At 41.8% G+C, this 18,419-nt stretch overlaps 1 protein-coding gene across 1 annotated transcript; it reads right to left on the bottom strand.

Moving 5' to 3' along the window:
- Positions 1 to 1,537: 1,537 nt before the first annotated feature.
- On the bottom strand, positions 1,538 to 17,970 carry LOC137346995 (uncharacterized). The gene is made up of 5 exons (XM_068010980.1): positions 17,803 to 17,970; positions 9,537 to 9,872; positions 5,930 to 6,274; positions 4,052 to 4,162; positions 1,538 to 1,984 (listed from the first exon to the last, which is right to left on the bottom strand). The coding sequence occupies exons 1-4, from the start codon at positions 17,870 to 17,872 to the stop codon at positions 4,053 to 4,055; spliced, it is 861 nt and encodes a 286-aa protein (XP_067867081.1). The 5' UTR covers positions 17,873 to 17,970; the 3' UTR covers positions 1,538 to 1,984; position 4,052.
- Between the last annotated feature and the right edge of the window lie 449 nt (positions 17,971 to 18,419).

The raw sequence follows: 18,419 nt of genomic DNA, 5'->3' as shown, positions 1-18,419 counted from the left end.
ATGTTGAAGTAACTTATGGGGAAGTTGGTCCTTTCAAAACCCAGATGTCACTTTATGTTTTTCCCTTTTTTTAAGATATATGAGTTGGACCAGTTCCTGACTGGGCCAGGGATCACATCATAGAGAAGGTAAGCGCCTTTATCGATAACACTTGGTGCTTACAATCTCCCAGACTCATATCCAGTGGCTGAGGAGGTCAGAGAGGAATTTTCCAGAGTATTTTTTTTTCCCTTTCATTGACCCTGGGCTTTCTCTGTTCTGTTGCCTGGTGGTCGTGGAATGAGATGATTTCATCGTGATGCTTCATCCATCATTCTGTGCAGCAGGCTTGATGGGCCAACTGTTTTTTTTCCAGCCTGTCAATTCGCTATGTTTGTAATAGTCCCTGCCTCCCTGAAAAATGTGCCACCGATTTTGTTCCTTCAACATCCCTGATTTCCTCCTTTAGCCTTTCATGTCCTTCTGGTTTAAACAGATTAGTTCTAACTTTAAGGGTATATCCTCTGTCCCTGTGCTAGAATAGGGTTAATCAGACTGACTTGAAGTGTGCTATTAAGTTACCTTCATTTTGTAGTAATGTTAGCTTTTAACCTTTGTTAATAGGAAAGTGTGATTCTTACTTTGTAATATCTTAAAATAGCTACAAATGTACAACAATTCTAAAGTAGTGACAATGAACCTCAAACTGAGACTGGCCCTTACAATCACCTGCTTAATGAGGGAGAGAGACAGAAAGATGGAGGGAAGGAGAGAAGGAATGAGAAAAAGGAAGAGAGAGAAAGAACGGGAAGAGGGGAGGAGGGAGAGAAAGGAAGGGGGAGAGAGGGAGAGGTTATTTGATTCTGGCCACATGAGAATTTAATTGAGAAAGATAGGAAGAATGTGCCTACTTTAGCCAAGTTAAGGGAGTTAGAAATAAAGATGTTTGAAAGTTGAGTTATTTTCACCCTTGATTATTGCAGCACTGATCTGTAACTGTAAGGACAGAACATATGTGTAAAGCATTACCTTTCTCATTAGAGTTTAAATTAAATTAGTGTTGAATGACACACAGTTAAACAGATTTAGAACTGGTGGTTGCACTTGGAATGTGCATAAGATACAAACTAATCAGTTGTAGTGATCTTTTTAGTTCAATTTTATAAAGAGATTGTTGGTGAGGAAGGCAGCATATTAACTGAGTATGGATAAGGTATGGGTGCTGATTGGTTTCTCCTTATATTGAGATGGTTTTACCTTTTTGATGTAGCTATGTATTGTAGAGTTAGTCAGAAGTAATTGGGGTAAGGGAAAGGTATAAAAGTGGCAAATGATAATGATAATTTGGGATTCAAAGGGTTTGATCAACCCAAATACAGTTGTTTGTATCCCCCAACCATGAGGCAAGTACTATATATTAAGTGTATGTCTTAAATATTGTTGAACGTACTGTATGCTTAATAAAATACTTGACCTCAACATCTCAGGAATCTTTGTTGATTTTGAGGACTAGCTGATCATAAATAAAAAACATATTCCAACACTGGTACAGTCTAATATATGGACAGTTTAATTGGAGATTATACCAGATTCAGCTTTGCTTCTTTAAAGGTGAAAGAAATGGAATCAATTTCTTGGAACATTTATTTCTGGAATTTGTTAGGGAAACAGAAAAGAGCAAAACATAATCTGCAAATGTTTTTGTTCTACATGGAGATAAGATTCTGCTTCATTGCCATAGGTCGTATCCCTGTTAGTGGGCCTGAAATCATTCTGCGAATTTTAATTACAGCTGCTGCAATATTGAGTCCTAAGCTGTCTCCAGAGGAGTCACAAACACTCCACTCTGCCTCTGATAACAAACTGGTTCGGTATGATTTTGCTGGTGGAATATGTCTCACATGGACTGAGTATCCAGGTATTGTTCCTTCCAGAGTGTCCAATGGTTAATGAGTTGCATTTGGAGAAGAGCCGGGATCAGTAGCGATGTTGGGCCAACCTTATTCTGCAAAGAGAATAATTGTTATTGCACAGCCACAAAGTTCACATCATTATGCCTTGCAGCTGGGGAGGGAATCAGAAGCCAGGAGACAATAATCAGCACCAATCCACACATCTCCTTGGTGCTTTTGTAGGTCCAACTATTGGCTAATACATCATAGAATCATAGAATGATAAAAAGAGGCCACTTGGCCCATCGTTCCTGTGCCAGCTCTTTAAAAGAGCTATCCAGTTAGTTCCACTCCCTGTTCCTGCCCCAAGGTCCTACACATTTTTCTCCTTCAAGTATTTATCCAATCTTTTGAAAGTTATTATTGAATCTGCTTTCACCTCCCTTTCAGAGTATTCCAGATCATAACAACTCACTGCATTTAACAAAAAAATCCTCATCTTGCCTCTGGTTCATTTGCCAATTGTCTTAAACCTGGGTCCTCTTGTTACTGACCATTTTACCACTGCAAACAGTTTCTCTTTATTTATGCTTAGCAAAATCCTTCATAATTTTAAACATCTCTATCAAATATTCTCATAACATTCTCCGCTTTAAGAGGAGCAATCCCAGCTTCTCAAGTCTGTCCATCTAAGTCAAGTCCCTCAGCCCTGCTACAATATTAATAAATCTTTTCTGCATCCTCTCCAAGGCTGCGGGACTAGAGTGTAGTTCCCAGAATAGGACACAATACTCCAGCCTAAGTTTCCATTTTCAAGGTAATCATATTCCAAATTTGAGTGAACACCAGCAATGGGCAGCCAGTCTCCAGTAGATGCCTGTTGTTTCATTACACCCCTATTAAAACAATGTAGAAAGAATCCCAACTGTTTTCCCTCATTTTCCACCCTTCAATTTCATAATGCTTGCTAGGGGTAGTTGCTTTTGCTCATGCTTCTGTTGTTACCCCTTGCCCTAGTGGCCATTCTTTATACATGAGTGTATCAACTGGCTATTTGACTGTGGAGGCATCACTGCCATCTGTGATTATCTGAGATCAAAGCACACATTTACTTTCCAGCAAGAGTCAATAGATGACAATCAAGAACTCAGCCATTGCTGATTTCTACGTTACACCCTACTCCTTAATTTGTTGACAAACTGAAAGCAAACCAGAAATCACTATGGGCATGAAAGTGCAGTGTTGATATTGAACTAGCAACCCCAAAGGGTTAAATGACCAGATAAATAGTTTTCATGATATTAATTGAGGCATTAGCCAGGACACCAGGGGAACTCTCATGCTCTTCTTTGAACAGTTGTATAGGATCTTGAGAGTCTACTTGACAGAACAGATGGGACATCAGAGACTGTTATAAATGAAGGGAACATAGACTCAGGATTAACATTAGAAGAAAGATTGGGAGAAAATTATCAGAATTCACACAGAGGGTTATTAGAACTTGGAATGCTTTACCACAATAGTCTTCAAGAGAATTGGAAAAGTAATTGATGAGAGAGAATATAAATGGGTACAGTGGCAGAGCAGGGAATTAGGATGAGAGTAGATAGCTCTAGTTGAAGACCATAGGCAAGATAGGCTGAATGGCTTCTTCCTCGTTATGAGGTAGAAATTGGTAAGGGTTGCACCTGTTTCTCTGGTGTAAGAGTTTAGCATTGGCATGGTCTGCGCCCAAACTCCACAGGCATTAGTCCCACTGCTAAATTCCTCAGGCCCATTTTTATTTGGCATTACAAGCAGACACCTAAAACAGATGTTAGGCCAGTTGAATATGTTCATGGTGGGGTGTAATGCCTATTGAAGATACCTCTACGAAATTTATTATCTGTTGCCCACTCCAACCCCCTCCTGCCTCTTGGAACTTATCAGACGGCTGCTGCAGGTGAGGAAGAGGGGCTGAAATTGACGTTTTATGTGGGGCGTGGTGTCTCTGGGGGCACGGATGTTGCCCACAGCTCGTGTCAAATAGGTAGGTGAGGCCCAAGGACCAATCCCTGGCGATCCCTGGGCCCCTTGGTTTGGGTGTGCACAGTGCTCAGGGCCCCATGACTTTAATACAAATTAGTTTTACTGTTGAGTAATGGAAGAATTAAAATCCAAGCTTATGTGATGGTCACTACCTTAGCCATACAGTAGGATGCACAATGATATAGGTATCAGGGCCAACAACCCAAATATGATCCATCTACAGATGCTGTACCATCTCCACAATGAATGTGCAGGAGAAATTTCTGAAAAACATACAAAAGTAAATGAAATTGGTAGAAAAAAGAACTTGAATTTATAACATATTGAAGTGAAGTTATCATTATTATACAGGGAAACACAGCAACTAACTTGCACATAGCAAGATATTGCCAATGCTAAATTAGATAAATGACCCATTAATCTATTTTGGTGGTGGCAGAGGAAGGAATGAGGCCCAGAACACTGGGAGAGCTCAGTGCTCTTTATTGTGTAATGTCACACGATCTGTTACATCCACTCAACAGGGAAATTGGAGCCTTGGTTTAATATTTCATCTGAAAGATGGCACCTCCAACAAAGCAGTATTGCACCAATGTCCTCAAGTCTGGTTTGAACCACAACCGACTGACTCAGAGCCAACAATTCTGCCAGCTGAGCCAAGCTAACAGTGATTAACAATAGTTCAAAGACTATTGGATTCCCAAACAATATAACACTATATAATGTCATTCTTTCATTGTTACTGGATCAGAATCCCGGAACTCCCCATCTAATATAATTGTTGCAGCATCATCACCACAGATTTTCTGCAGTTCAAGAAGGTCCACCCCTACCTTTTTTTCCCACAATAGACTGCAAGAGAATTCTGGGCAGCTAGGGATAGGCAATAAATGCAGTCATGCCATTGTTAGATCAGGTCTACAGCACAGAAACGGGATAATTGGCTCAATTGATCTATTCCTGTGTTTATGTGCCACAGAAGTGTCCTCCAGCCCTACTTCATCTAATTCTATCAACATACTCTTCTATACCTTTTCTCCCTTATGCACTTATGAAGCTTCCCCTTAAATGCTATTCACTTCAACTGGTCCTTGTGGTAGCAAGTTCTGACCAGTCTCTGGGTAAAGAAGTTACACTGGAATTCCTTATTGGACTTCGTAATGACTATCTTACATTTTGGACACACCCACAATTGGAAACATCATTACTATGTCTACCCAATTAAACTCCTTCATAATTTTAAAGAACTCTATTAGGTCACCATTCATACTTGTATATTTTTCTACAAAAAAGACTCCCAACTTATTTGGTCTTTCCTGATAGTTATAACCTCCCAGTTCTGATATCAAAATTATAAAACTTTATTGCACCATCTGCAGTGCCTCTATATCCTTTTTGTAAGACGGAGACCAGACACTCCAAATGTGGTCTAAGCAAGGTTCTACACAAGTTTAAAATAACTTCACTGCCTTTCAAAATGAAAGGGATCTAGGACCCATAACTCAACTATAGACAAATCAAACAAGGCTAAATGCAACAAAGAAAATAAGAAAGGGCATTCTCAGTTCAACCCGACACACATAGTCCACTTTTTCCAATACATTTTACCATGGACGTTTCAGAATCCCTCTACCTTGTTCATGTGGGGTAGAAAATGGCACTCGCAGCTGTAGATAGACAGGGCATGACTGAGTGGATGTATTTAGGATGTTTCACCTGGCTGGTGATTCTAGAACCAGGGGACATAGTCTCAGAATAATGGATAGGCCATTTAATACTGAGATGAGGTGTAATTTCTTCACTCAGAGGGTGGTGAACTTTTGGAATTCTCTACCCCAGAGGGCTGTGGAAGCTCAATCATTGGGCTGAATGGCCTACTCCTGTTCTTATGTTCCTATGTTCCTAAATCAACCCAATGTACATGCCAAGTTTAGCAACAGCACAAGACTGAGTATTCATTTACTAGTCAATCATACAAATATGGTATGAGTGACCTCTGTAATGTAAAGTTTAAAAAAATCAATGCTTACTGCCCACGTTTACACTCACGAACTGACCCACTGCTGTTACAGCTCCATGTGTTGCCTGGCACTGGTAAACACCACTATTACTCAGATCAACATGAGAAACGGCATGAATCACCAGCATCTTCTTTTCTGTGTACTGAGGAGAATATGTCATGTTCGGATAATGAAGCCTTCCGGTCACTGGCTGACAAGTCTTTCCATGCATCTTACACCAGTGAGCCTCAGGCAACTGAGCCCCATTAGCACAGAACTGAACTGTACAGTTCAGTGTTAGACTGTCTCCTTCACTGTAGTTTAACACAGGTTTGGGGTAGAGTACAAAGAGGGAACAGGTAGCATCTTTATTTTCTGCAAGAGAGAACAAACAGGACTATATATTATATATATTTGTATAATTTCAATATTTACCCTACCAGTTGGTGATGTGGTTATGTTACTGGACTCATCATCCACAAGTGGGAGAAACGCACTGTTAATTCAATCCCTCCATAGATCGCTTATCATATTATCTTAAACTTTCCAAATGAGAGAAAGACCCAGCCAAATTGTACCCGCTATTCACCTCCTAATGAGGCTAACTAAACCAGGTGTCTTTAACTCAACAAATTAACTCTTTAATTAGAAAAACTCAATTCTTAAACACCACGAAGATATAAACAACATTTAAAATAGAAAAATTAGAGTCCTTGTAAATTTACATTTCCTGATGAAAAATCCTCTGATTAAAGTCCACACACAGTCTTCCAGGGTTCGATGAGGAAATGAAAACAGTCCAACACCCAAAGTTTCAAACTCCTTTGTCTTCCAGTAGATCAACAACTCGCAACCACTTTCAATAGAATCAATCTGCCTTTAGAATATTTGAGAAGTAAAAGATGGTCATAGTCTGGCTTCCCTTCCTTCAGTTCAAATGATTAGAGATCTCTGTTTGGCTTGACTTTTTAGAATCTTGAGAGAGAATAGGGATGGCGCAGTGGCGCAGTGATTTGCACTGCAGCCTCACAGCTCCAGTGACCCAGGTTCAGTTCTGGGTACTGCCTGTGCGCAGTTTGCAAGTTCTCCCTGTGACTGCGTGGGTTTCCTTCCGCAGCCAAAAACTTGCAGGTTGATAGGTAAATTGGCCGTTGTAAATTGCCCCTAGTACAGGTAGGTGGTAGGAGAATTGAGGGAAGGTGAGGATGTGGTAGGGAATATGGGATTAATGTAGGATTAGTATAAATAGGTGGTTGATGGTCAGCACAGACTCGGTGGGCTGACGGGACAGTTTCAGTGCTGTATCTCTCTCTGAGTCTGTGACTCTAAGTCTTGACCATGAATTCAGAGTATTTAAATTCAAATCCTACATGGTAGTTTGAGAATTGATATTCAGTTTTTTTTAAATCTGTAAAAGGCTGAATGAAGACTGTCATAAAAACCTAACTGGTTCAGTAAGATCCTTTAGGGAAGGAAACTGTGACTAGTGGAATGCCACAAGGATCAGTGCTGCGGTCTTATCTATTTACAACCTATGTTAAAGACTTAGACAAAGAGACTGAGAGGAATGCATCTAAGTTTGCTGATGATACAAATCGAGGTGGGAATGCAAGCTGCGAGGATTCAAAGAGGTTGCAAAGAGATATAGGCACGTTAAGTGAATGGGCAACAAGGTGGCAGATGGAATATAATGCAGGGAAGTGTGAGGTTATTAATTTTGATAGTAAAGATAGAAAAGAAGAATATTTTTTAAAAGGTGTGAAACTTGTAAATGTTGATGTTCAGAGGGTCTTCGGTGTACTCGTACATGGAACACAGAAAGTTAGCATGCAGGTACAGCAAGCAATTAGGAAGGCAAATGGCATGTTGGCTTTTATTGCAAGGGAATTGGAGTACAAGGATAAGCAAGTCTTGCTACAATTGTGCAGGGCTATTGTGAAACCACACTTGGAGTACTGTGTGCAGTTTTGGTCTCCAAATCTAAGGAAGGATACACTTGGCTTGGAGGCAGCACAGTGAAGGCTTACTAGATTGGTTTCTGGGATGAGAGGGTTGTCCGAAGATGAGAGGCTGAGTAAATTGGCTTTATATTCTCTGGCGTTTAAAAGCATGAGAAGTGATCGCACTGAAACCTACAAGATTCTGAAGGGGCTTGACAGAGTACTGAGAGGTTGTTTCTCCTGGCTGGGGAATCTAGAACACTGCAGCACTGTCGCAGAAGAAGGGAACGATCATTTAGGACTGAGATGAGGAGAAATCTCTTCATTCTTTGAAATTCTCTACCCCAGAGGGTTATGGATGCTCCATCATTGAATATAATTATGGCTGAGATATACAAATTTTTGGTTATTCAGGGAATCAAAAGGTATGGGAAGCAGGTGGGAAGATGGAGTTGAGGCAGCAGATCAGCTATAATCGTATTGAATGGCAGAGCAGGCTCAAGGGGTCATATGGTCTACTCCTGCTCTGATTTCTTATGTTCTTATGAAACTTAACCTCCTTACCTGGTCTGGCCTAAATGTGACTCCAGTCCCACCACACCATGCTGGATTCTCAACTGCCCTCTGAAGTTGTAACAGGGCCTTTAGGGATTGGCAATAAATGGCAGCCTTGCCAGCAACACCCAGATCCCCAGATTGAAATAAAGAGATATTTAGATATGATTCAACCTTTTACTTAAAGTCCACTAAATATAAACATTTGTTACAAGAACTAAGTTGACATGTGAAAGTTAAATACTCATGTACACGATGGAGTGACCCTCTGGTTTTGCATTGACCTTGTGGTGTCACATTGGCCCTCTGATCTCACGCTGACCCTCTGGTCTCACACTGACCCTCTGGTCTCGCACTGACCCTCTGGTCTCGCACTGACCCTCTGTTCTCACACTGACCCTCTGGTCTCGCACTGACCCTCTGGTCCCGCACTGACCCTCTGTTCTCACGCTGACCCTATGTTCTCGCACTGACCCTCTGTTCTCACGCCGATCCTCTGGTCTCGCACCGACCCTCTGGTCTCACACTGACCCTCTGGTCTCGCACTGACCCTCTGTTCTCGCACTGACCCTCTGTTCTCACGCCGATCCTCTGGTCTCGCACCGACCCTCGGTTCTCACACTGTCCCTCTGTTCTCGCACTGACCCTCTGTTCTCGCACTGACCCTCTGTTCTCACGCCGATCCTCTGGTCTCGCGCTGACCCTCTGGTCTCACGCTGACCCTCTGGTCTCACGCTGACCCTCTGGTCTCGCACTGACCCTCTGGTCTCGCACTGACCCTCTGGTCTCACGCTGACTCTCTGGTCTCACACTGACCCTCTGGTCTCACGCTGACCCTTTGGTCTCGCACTGACCCTCTGGTCTCGCACTGACCCTCTGGTCTTGCAATGGCCTGTGTCTCTTGTATTGACCTGCTGGTCTCATGTACATTGTGGAATAACTTGCCTCTAATTGGTGTGAGAGTGCTTAACAGGGTAATGTAGAATGAGCTTTATGCTATACCTGATCTGGAAGCATTTGATGCTGATATTGTCTGCCCAAATTGGGATAGGGTTTCATTGCCCAGTGCTAACCTCCCTCACCGTGATCAGCACGAAGTTCACAGAAAAAATGAGAATATCTGTTTATAAAGCAATCCTTACCAAACACATTCACAATAATGGTGTGACCCATTCCGTGACTATCTCCTTGTGTAGCTTGACACCGAAATATGCCACTGTCAGCCAAGGTAACAGTAGGGATTGTGTAAACCGTATGTAATACTTTTTCTGTGTCATTAGGTGAATATGTTTTAAGCTGATGATGAATCGATCCAATCAGTGGCTGACAATTATTTGTTTGCAACTTACACCAGTAGATCTTGGGAACATCACCACAGAACAGAATTGTACAGTTCAGTGTTAGACTGTCTCCTACACTGTAGTTTAACACAGCTCTGGGGTATCCTACCCTCAGTGAACAGGTGGCAACTGTATTTTCTGAAAGAGAGAGCAAACAGGACTATATATTTGTACAATATTAATATTACAACCAACAGAAAGGCACAATTAGTATTTTCTGAAAAAGAAAGCAATTTATAGTTATTCTGTTTTATTGTTGCACACTTTTATCTTTGTACTAACATTTAGATGTAACACATAATTAACTTAAAAGATTAGCCAATCAAAATTGGTCAGGATAATTAAAGATTCCTATTGCCAGAGTCTCTGACTGTGGGCTGAAGGGAGAATGGCCACTGAAAGGTTCAGCTAAGGCTAGTTATCTGCTACCCATATCTGAAAACCCCATTTTTAATTGCTCCATCATTGGCAATCATCCCTTCAGCTGTCTTGACCCTAAACTGAGAATTCCCTGCTAAACCTCTACATTTCTCTAACTCTCTCTCCTCCTTTAAGCCATTCCTTAAAACCTACCTCTGTGACCAACCTATGCGTATATCTCCTTATATGGCTTGGTGTAAAATTTTGTTTGCGAATGCTCCTGTGAACCACCTTGGGATGGTTTACTACGCTAAAGGCTCCATATAAATGCAAGTTGTGTCATTATTCTGGTTGTCCACCAAGCAGAGAGACCAAGAAGCAAAGCATGAAGGAGTATACAAGAGACGAGATTTCACCTGAAAGGTCTGAACTTGTAACACCAAGGTGTTTTTTTGACCAGAAAGTGAAGGAGAGTTAGAAAGCGTTTCACTTTACAGAACAATACGATAGACGCAGAGTTCAATCTTTCAGGGACTGCTACAAGCTGATACTCTAATCACAAACAAAAATCTTAAAATCAAACAAAGCCAATTATATAGTGTTATGAACAGGTGAGAAGGGGTCTAGGCGTTCCCTCTCAGCCTTTGCCTGGTTTAACCATAACAGGGTTTAACTTTAAAACACCATGTTTTTAGCTCCCCCTCAGTGAGTCCTTGTTCACTGCCCCAATTGTAAGGCAGAGAAATCAGACAGGTTTCCTTAGATTTAAACAAGAAAGGTGGAAGTTTATTAATCTTAAATTCTAATCCGGTTAACGACTACGAATATGCGATGCGCCCACACTGGTATGCATATGCAATAAACACACATGCAGATAGAGACAGAAAAAGTAGAAGGAATAAAGGGGAAAAGTTTGAGGCAATATCTGGTAGTTACAGTCCTTTAAGTTCAATTCTTGGCAGGTGGGGTCTGCATGACAATAAGTATGAAGAGAAAGCTGGCTGAGATTGATTGGGTAAGTAGATTAAAATGTATGGCAGTAAATAAACAGTGGAAAACATTTTTAAAAACATTCAAAATCTTCAACAAAAATACATTTAATTGAAAAATAAAAACACAGCAAGAAAGATCCATCCGCACCTTACTAAGGAAGTTAAAGATAGTATTAGATTAAAAGAAGTGGCTTATAATGTTGCAAAGAATAGTAGTAAGTCTGAGGATTGGGAATGTTTTAGAAACCAGCAAAGGGCCACCAAAAAGTTGATAAAAAAGGGGTAAAATAGAATTAGAGTAAACTAGCCAGTAATATAAAAAAAGATTGTAGGAGCTTTTACAAGTGTATAAAATGGAAGAGAGTAACTAAAGTAAATGTTGGTCCCTTAGAAGCAGAAACAGGAGAAATTATTATGGGGAATGAGGAAACTTCAGTGACATTAAACAAATATTTTGTAATAAAAACAAGAAATGCTGGAACCACTCAGCAGGTCTGGCAGCATCTGTGAAAAGAGAAGCAGAGTTAACGTTTCGGGTCAGTGACCCTTCTTCGGAACTGACAAATAATAGAAAAGTCACAGGTTATAAGCAAGTGAGGTCGGGGTGGGGCAAAAGATAACAAAGGAGGTGTAGATTGGACCAGGCCACATAGCTGACCAAAAGTTCATGGAGCAAACAATATGTTAATGGTGTGTTGAAAGACAAAGCATTAGTACAGATTAGGTTTTAATGCACTGAATATTGAACAGCAACAAGTGCAAACCTGAAAAAAAAAGAAGTGGGTAAGCAAACTGAACAAACTAAGATGAAATGAAATAAATGCAAAAAAAAGATTGTAAAAAATGTAAAAAAGAATGTTAAAAAAAAGAAGACAAAACAACTAAAAATGAAAGTAAAATGGGGGGCTGTCATGCTCTGAAATTATTGAACTCAATGTTCAGTCCGGCAGGCTGTAGTGTGCCTAATCGGTAGATGAGATGCTGTTCGTCGAGCTTGCGTTGATGTTCACTGGAACACTGCAGCAATCCCAGGACAGAGATGTGAGCATGAGAGCAGGGGGGAGTGTTGAAATGGCAAGCAACCGGAAGCTGAGGGTCCTGCTTGCGAACTGAGCGGAGATGTTCTGCATAGAACAGACAAGTTGCATACCAGAAAAAGAGGATAACTTCGAGGCTAAAAAGGGTGAGGAAATTAAAGTAATTAATATCAGTGGAGAAACTTAAGGAACTAAAACTAAAAGAGATAGCTGCAGAGATAGTGGATGCGCTGCCTATGATTTTCTAAAATTCCCTGGATTCTGGAATGATCCCAGCAGATTGGAAGTTACACCACTATTCAAGAAAGGGGGGGAGAGAGAAAATGGTGAACCACAGTCCAGTAAGCCTGACATCAGTGGTCAGGAAAGTGCTGGACTCTATTATTAAGGAAGTCTTAATGCACTTAGAAAATCATAGTACCATCAGGAAAAGTCAACATGGTTTTACTAAAGGGAAATGTTGTTTGACAAATTTATTCATTTTTTTTGAGGATGTAACGAGTAGGGTAGATAAAGGGGAGCCAGTAGATGTAGTATACCTGGATTTCCAAAAGGCATTCAATGAGGTGCCACACCAAAGATTAATAGGCAAGATAAGGGCTCCTGGAGTTTGGGGTAATATATTAGCATGGATAGAGGATAGGTTAAGGGACATGGAGCAAAGAGTAAGCATAAATGGGGTATTTTCAAGTTGGCAGGCTGTGAATAGTGGTGTGCTGCAAAGATCAGAGCTGGGGCCTCAGCTCTTTACAATCTATATTAATGATTTAGATGAAGATACAGAGAGTAGTGTATCTGGGTTTGCTGATCATACAAAGGTAGGTGGAAATGCCAACTGTGAGGAGGACACAGAGACGCTGCAAAGAGGCATAGACAGGTTAAGTAATTGGGCAAGAAGGTAGCAGATGAAGTATAATGTGGGGAAGTGTGAGGTTATTCACTTTGGTCATAAGAATAGAAGAGTAGAATATTTTTCAAAAAGCGTAAAACTTGTAAATGTTGATGTTCAGAGAGACTTAGGTATGCTTGTACAAGGAACACAGAAAGTCAGCATGCAGGTACAGCAAGCAATTAGGAAGACAAATGGCATGTTGGCCTTTATTGCAAGGAGATTGGAGTACAGGAATAAAAAAGTCTTGCTACAATTGTACGGGGCTTTGGTGACACCACACCTGGAATACTGGGCTGAATCTTCTGTCGGTGGCGGGCGTAAAAAACGGCAGCCCGCCCGTGCTGGCCGCATGTCGCGGAGCAGCCGCAATCTTCGGTGACGTGGCTCATTTGAATGGCCGGGGCGGCCGCCCCCACAGGTCACATGGAGGGGGTGGGCTGGCCATCCCTGGCAATGTCATTGGCTGCCTGTGCTCAGGTGCTGACACCATTTTTAAAGGGCTGTCAGCCCTACCGGCAGATTTAAATATTTAAAGAAAAAGTGAATAAATAAACATTAAATACATTTATTTTGCCACTCTCCCAACCCCCAATAACCATAAAATTATTAATTTTCCCTTACCCCCCCCCCCCCAAAACACTTACTTTTACAATCTGATCTTTCCCCCACAAACTGTACAAACTTTAACCTCCAACCCTTCCCACCATCCCCTAAACCAATTATGTTAATTTGACCCTGTTCCTCACGACCCCCCCCCCCACCCCCACTCCCCACACTGAGAAATTGACCTCCTCTCCCCTCCCCACCAGTGGGGATCTGAAGGCTTGGGAATGCCGGCCATCAGGCCAAAGATCAGAGTGGGAACTCAGGCGGCGGCGTAAGTATGATTAATTCATTTATTTTCATTTATTTAAATATGCAAGTGGAGATCCCATCACCGAGTGGCGAGGGGCCCGCCATGAGGCCTTGCGGCCGCCGGCAATATCAGGCTGGCCCTCCCGGCGTCAAGGTGCATGGTAGCCCTCTCCCAGAGGCATCTTGAGGCACGCCCTGCCACGGACTCTGACGCCTGGGGGAGAACTAAATCCAGCCGCTGCATGCAGCTTTGGTGTCCATATTTAAGGAAGGATATACTTGACTTGGAGGCAGCACAGCGAAGATTCACTAGATTGGTCCCTGGGATGAGAGGGTTGTCCTATGATGAGAGGCTGAGTAAATTGGACCTATATTCTCAGGAGTTTAGAGGAATAAGAGGTGATCTCATTGAAACATACAAGATTCTGAAGGGGCTGGACAGGGTAGACACTGAGAGGTTGTTTCCGCTGGCTGGGGAATCTAAAACATGGGGGCACAGTCTCAGGATAAGGGGTTAATCATTTAGCACTGAGATGAGGAGAAATTTCCTCATTCAAAGGGTTGTGAATCTTTGGAATTCTGTACCCCAAAGGGTAGTGGATGCTCCAACATTGAATTTATTTAAGGCTGGAATAGACAGATCTCTCAGGGAATCAAGAGATATGGGGAACAGGCAGGAAAGTGGAGTTGAAGCCAAAGAACAACCATGGTTATATTCAATGGCAGAGCAGGCTCGATAGGCCGTATGGTCTACCCCTATTTCTTATGTCCTTATGATAAGATTATTGCGTTTCAAAACTGACTTTCTCCAGGACCTAGGCACAGATGGTTCTGCTACTGATGGTTGGATGAAGAAGGGTAGGGAATACACTGTAGATAAGAGGTGGAAGAAGCAGAAGCTGTGAGTTGGTACATACAGCTGGGTGGGGTTTCATGGATAAGCTAAAATCCTGAAAAGAAATGGGAATGAGGAGAAAGATTTTGAAGTCAATATGTTGAGGGAAGTGATGCCAATGGATATCAGTGAGGACAGAGGTAATGTGGGAGCAGGGCTTAGTACAAGATAGAGGTGCCGGATTTTAGCATGAGTTGGAATATGGGTAGGACGGTGCTTGGAAGGCAAATGAGGAAAGTGTTGGAGAAGTCAAGTCCAGAGGTGACAAAGCTACAGAAGTGGAAAGGGCAGAGGGAGATGATGATGTGGAAATAGCAAGAGTGGTCTGAAGCTCAGCTGAAAGTCAAATCAAGTTTATGCACCATTAGAATCAATACGTGAATATGTTGGAATTGAGGACTAGACATGGGGTTCCTGAACCTGGACAGGATGATGGAGGCCATTCAAATATTAAGTTAGATAATGGTCTGGTTCATTCACAATTTGATGTTGAACAGGCACACCAGCAGTTCTTGAATTGAGGGAGGTTGCAGAGAGGTACAGCTCGTTGTTCTCAGCATAGATGTGGAAACTGTTATAAATAATGCCACTGAGGGGCAGTATGCAGAGCAGGAACTGGAGAGGATCAAAGATAGAACCTTGAGGTACTACAGAAATTATTCTGAAAGTGCAAAAGAGAAGTTATTGTATGGGGATGTGCTGCGTCCCTGTAACTAGCAGAAGTGTAAACAGCATAATTAACAGTGGCAGTGCCTTAGATTGGGAGCACGGAGGATAGCCGATGGAGATAGTTAACTGTGCATAAGGCAGCAGTTAGACTGTGTGATCTCTGTATTGTAAAACCACTACTCCTGAGTAGAGAAGTGGAAGTTTGATACCGAGAACAGTTTGAAGGGTGAAGATGGAATGAAGACAGATAGCAGGGTACAGTTGAGTTGCTCAGGAGAAAGGAAGCACCAAGTTTCTTTTGAAAAAAAGGAAGGCTTTTTTCATGGTGGCAGAAATGATCTGCAGTGAATAATAAACAAAAAGTTTGAATGAAAAAGCAGAAATATAGTGTAAGCACAGTGCTTGAAAGAGGAAGTAGAGGCAAGATTAGAATAAAGAAAAGGAACAAAGAATTAGCTATTAACATGTTAAAGAGTCAAGATGAAAGTGAACAAACATGAAACAAAAAAAAGGCTTTTGCTGATAAAAAAAAATTAAAGGAAAAGGAGGGCATAGGACCAGTTAGAAACTGTCTCATCTTCTTTGTCTTTTTATTTCCTCCGTCACTGCAGTGTTTCTCACATTCCTTCACACTTTTTAAAAAAAAGAGACTTGCACTTCTGTAGTGTCTTTCACAAGCTCAAGATGCTCCAAAATGCTTTACAGTCAATGAAGTACTTTTGAAGTGTAGTCACTGTTGTAATGTAGGAGACACAGTAGCCAATTTGCACACAACAAGCTCCCACAAACACACTGAGATAATGACCAGATAATCTGATAGAGAGATAAATATTGGCCAGAACACCAGCAATGACTCTACTGCTCTTCTTTGAAATAGTACCATTGGACCTTTAACATCCACCTGAGAAGGCCTCAGTTTAATATCTTATCTGAAAGATGGCACCACCAACAGTGCAGCACTCCCTCAGTGCCACCCTGGAATGTCAGCCTAGATTTTTGTGCTCAAGTCTCTCAAGTGGGACAGGAACGCACACCTTCTAGACTCCGAGGCAAGAGTGCTATCAGCCAGAGCTGACACTTTACCCCTTCTAGAAGGTTACCAGGATGAGTGGAGGGGTAACAGTTCTTAACAGAAACAACTTGTTAATATAATGTGGAAAAACATTCCCAGGTGGAAAAATGGGATTTGAGTCAAAGGTGAGATTAGGAGGGACAGTCAATGCTTTATTGGTCAAAATGTGGAATGTGGAATTCTCTGTCACAAACATTCTTTTATAAAGGAATTGGACAATCACTTGAAAAATGGGGACATTAACTATTGGTATGAGAAACTTGTTTTCTGAACTCCAATCTCAGAACCCACAACAAAGTCCCAGATTCTATTCCAGGATTGCCTGGCCCTCCCTCATCCTGTTAGCACATGCTTTCTGTTCCTGTTTCTAACACACCAGCAGCGTAAAAGCATCGACCATTAACACAAGCCACCTTTTAAACAATGGTAACAAAGAATTACCATAGAGTTTTGCTTTCTATTTGTCTTTCTGTTGATATACCTGAAAGCGGTTATTGTCGCAATATGAGGTCGCTAATCTTTCAACATGATTTGTGCCTGACTGGCTTTAAGCAACAAACTTTAGTATATTGGCTAATTGTTCTTGTAAAACTCTTCTACAGTATTACATTAAATTACAAGCAATTCATGCTAACAGGTTTCCCTGCGAACTTCAAGGTCATTAGGCTTGACCATCATGGGCTGCCTTCAAGACTATGGATTAATTCACCTCCTGACTCCCCAAAACATCTCCACCACCTACAAGGCACCAGTCAAGGCACGCCTAGATGCGTGCAGCACCAACAGCACTCAAGAAGCTCGACACCAGCCAGAACAAAGCAGCCCACTTGATCGGCACCCCACACCACCTTAAACACTCACTCCTTCCACCACCAGCGCAACGTGGCTGCAGTGTGTACCATCTACAGTATTCACTGCAGCAATTTGCCAAGACTTCTGCAACAACACCTCCAAAACCAACAATCTCCACCACCTAGAACGACAAGGGCAGCAGGTGTATAAGAACACCATCTCCTCCAAGTTCTTCTCCAAGTCATGCACACCATCCTGGCCTGGAAATATATCGTAGTTCCTTCATTGTTACTGCTTCAATATCCCAGAGCACCCTACCTAACAACACTTCACCACAGTGATTCAAGAAAGCTCAGCACCACTGTGTTGTCAGGACAACTAGAGTATGGAAAATAAATGCTGACCTTGCCAGTGACGGCCACATCCTGAGAATGAATTTTTTAAAAAGCAGAGAAGATAACCAGGGCTATAAACGGTATTTTCGGTAGTCCTGACACGTCTTACCTTGTAATTGTATCAATATCAGGAGGAAGAACAAGCCAATGGTGACTGCCAGCTGCTTGACAGGAATCATAGTTTGCTATAGTTGCTCAATCACGGGGTTAAAAGTAAATGATAGCATATATTTGAACCCTTGCTATTGTCTGACAGACTAAACTGGACTAGGTGGGGTACACTTACCTTGCACCTCCTATCTTCCGTGGCTTTCTGGCTGATTTAGTCAGACAGTGAAAAGATCATTTGTCCTTTTGTTCATTTTCAGTTCCTTATTTTTTTTCCTATTTCTTGTTTTTAGATTCTGGAAACATTCACAGACCTTTTTGTACCCAGCCCTAAATGGCCATTCATCACATGGACGCTACACTGAGAATGCTAGCAGGCTATTCCACCATAGGCTGCATCATAGCCAAACCCAATGTTGTCCTCACCCAATCTCCATACAAGTACACTTGTCTGGGTCAGGAATGGGGATCATGTATGAGTTTTCTCCACTCCCTAGTCCAGGGATTCTGGTACAACATGTAACGCCTGCTACTTGCTGCCCTAACTGAAAGCAGCTAACTCTGCATAGGTCAGGGATCAAGCCTAGGTCTTTTTATCTTTGTTTTAATTTTGTCCCT

This window comes from Heterodontus francisci, chromosome 31, assembly GCF_036365525.1.
Source record: "Heterodontus francisci isolate sHetFra1 chromosome 31, sHetFra1.hap1, whole genome shotgun sequence".
NCBI lineage: Eukaryota > Metazoa > Chordata > Chondrichthyes > Heterodontiformes > Heterodontidae > Heterodontus > Heterodontus francisci.
The sequence above is the reverse complement of the archived record's forward strand: the minus strand, read 5'-3'. Positions and strand labels throughout refer to the sequence as shown.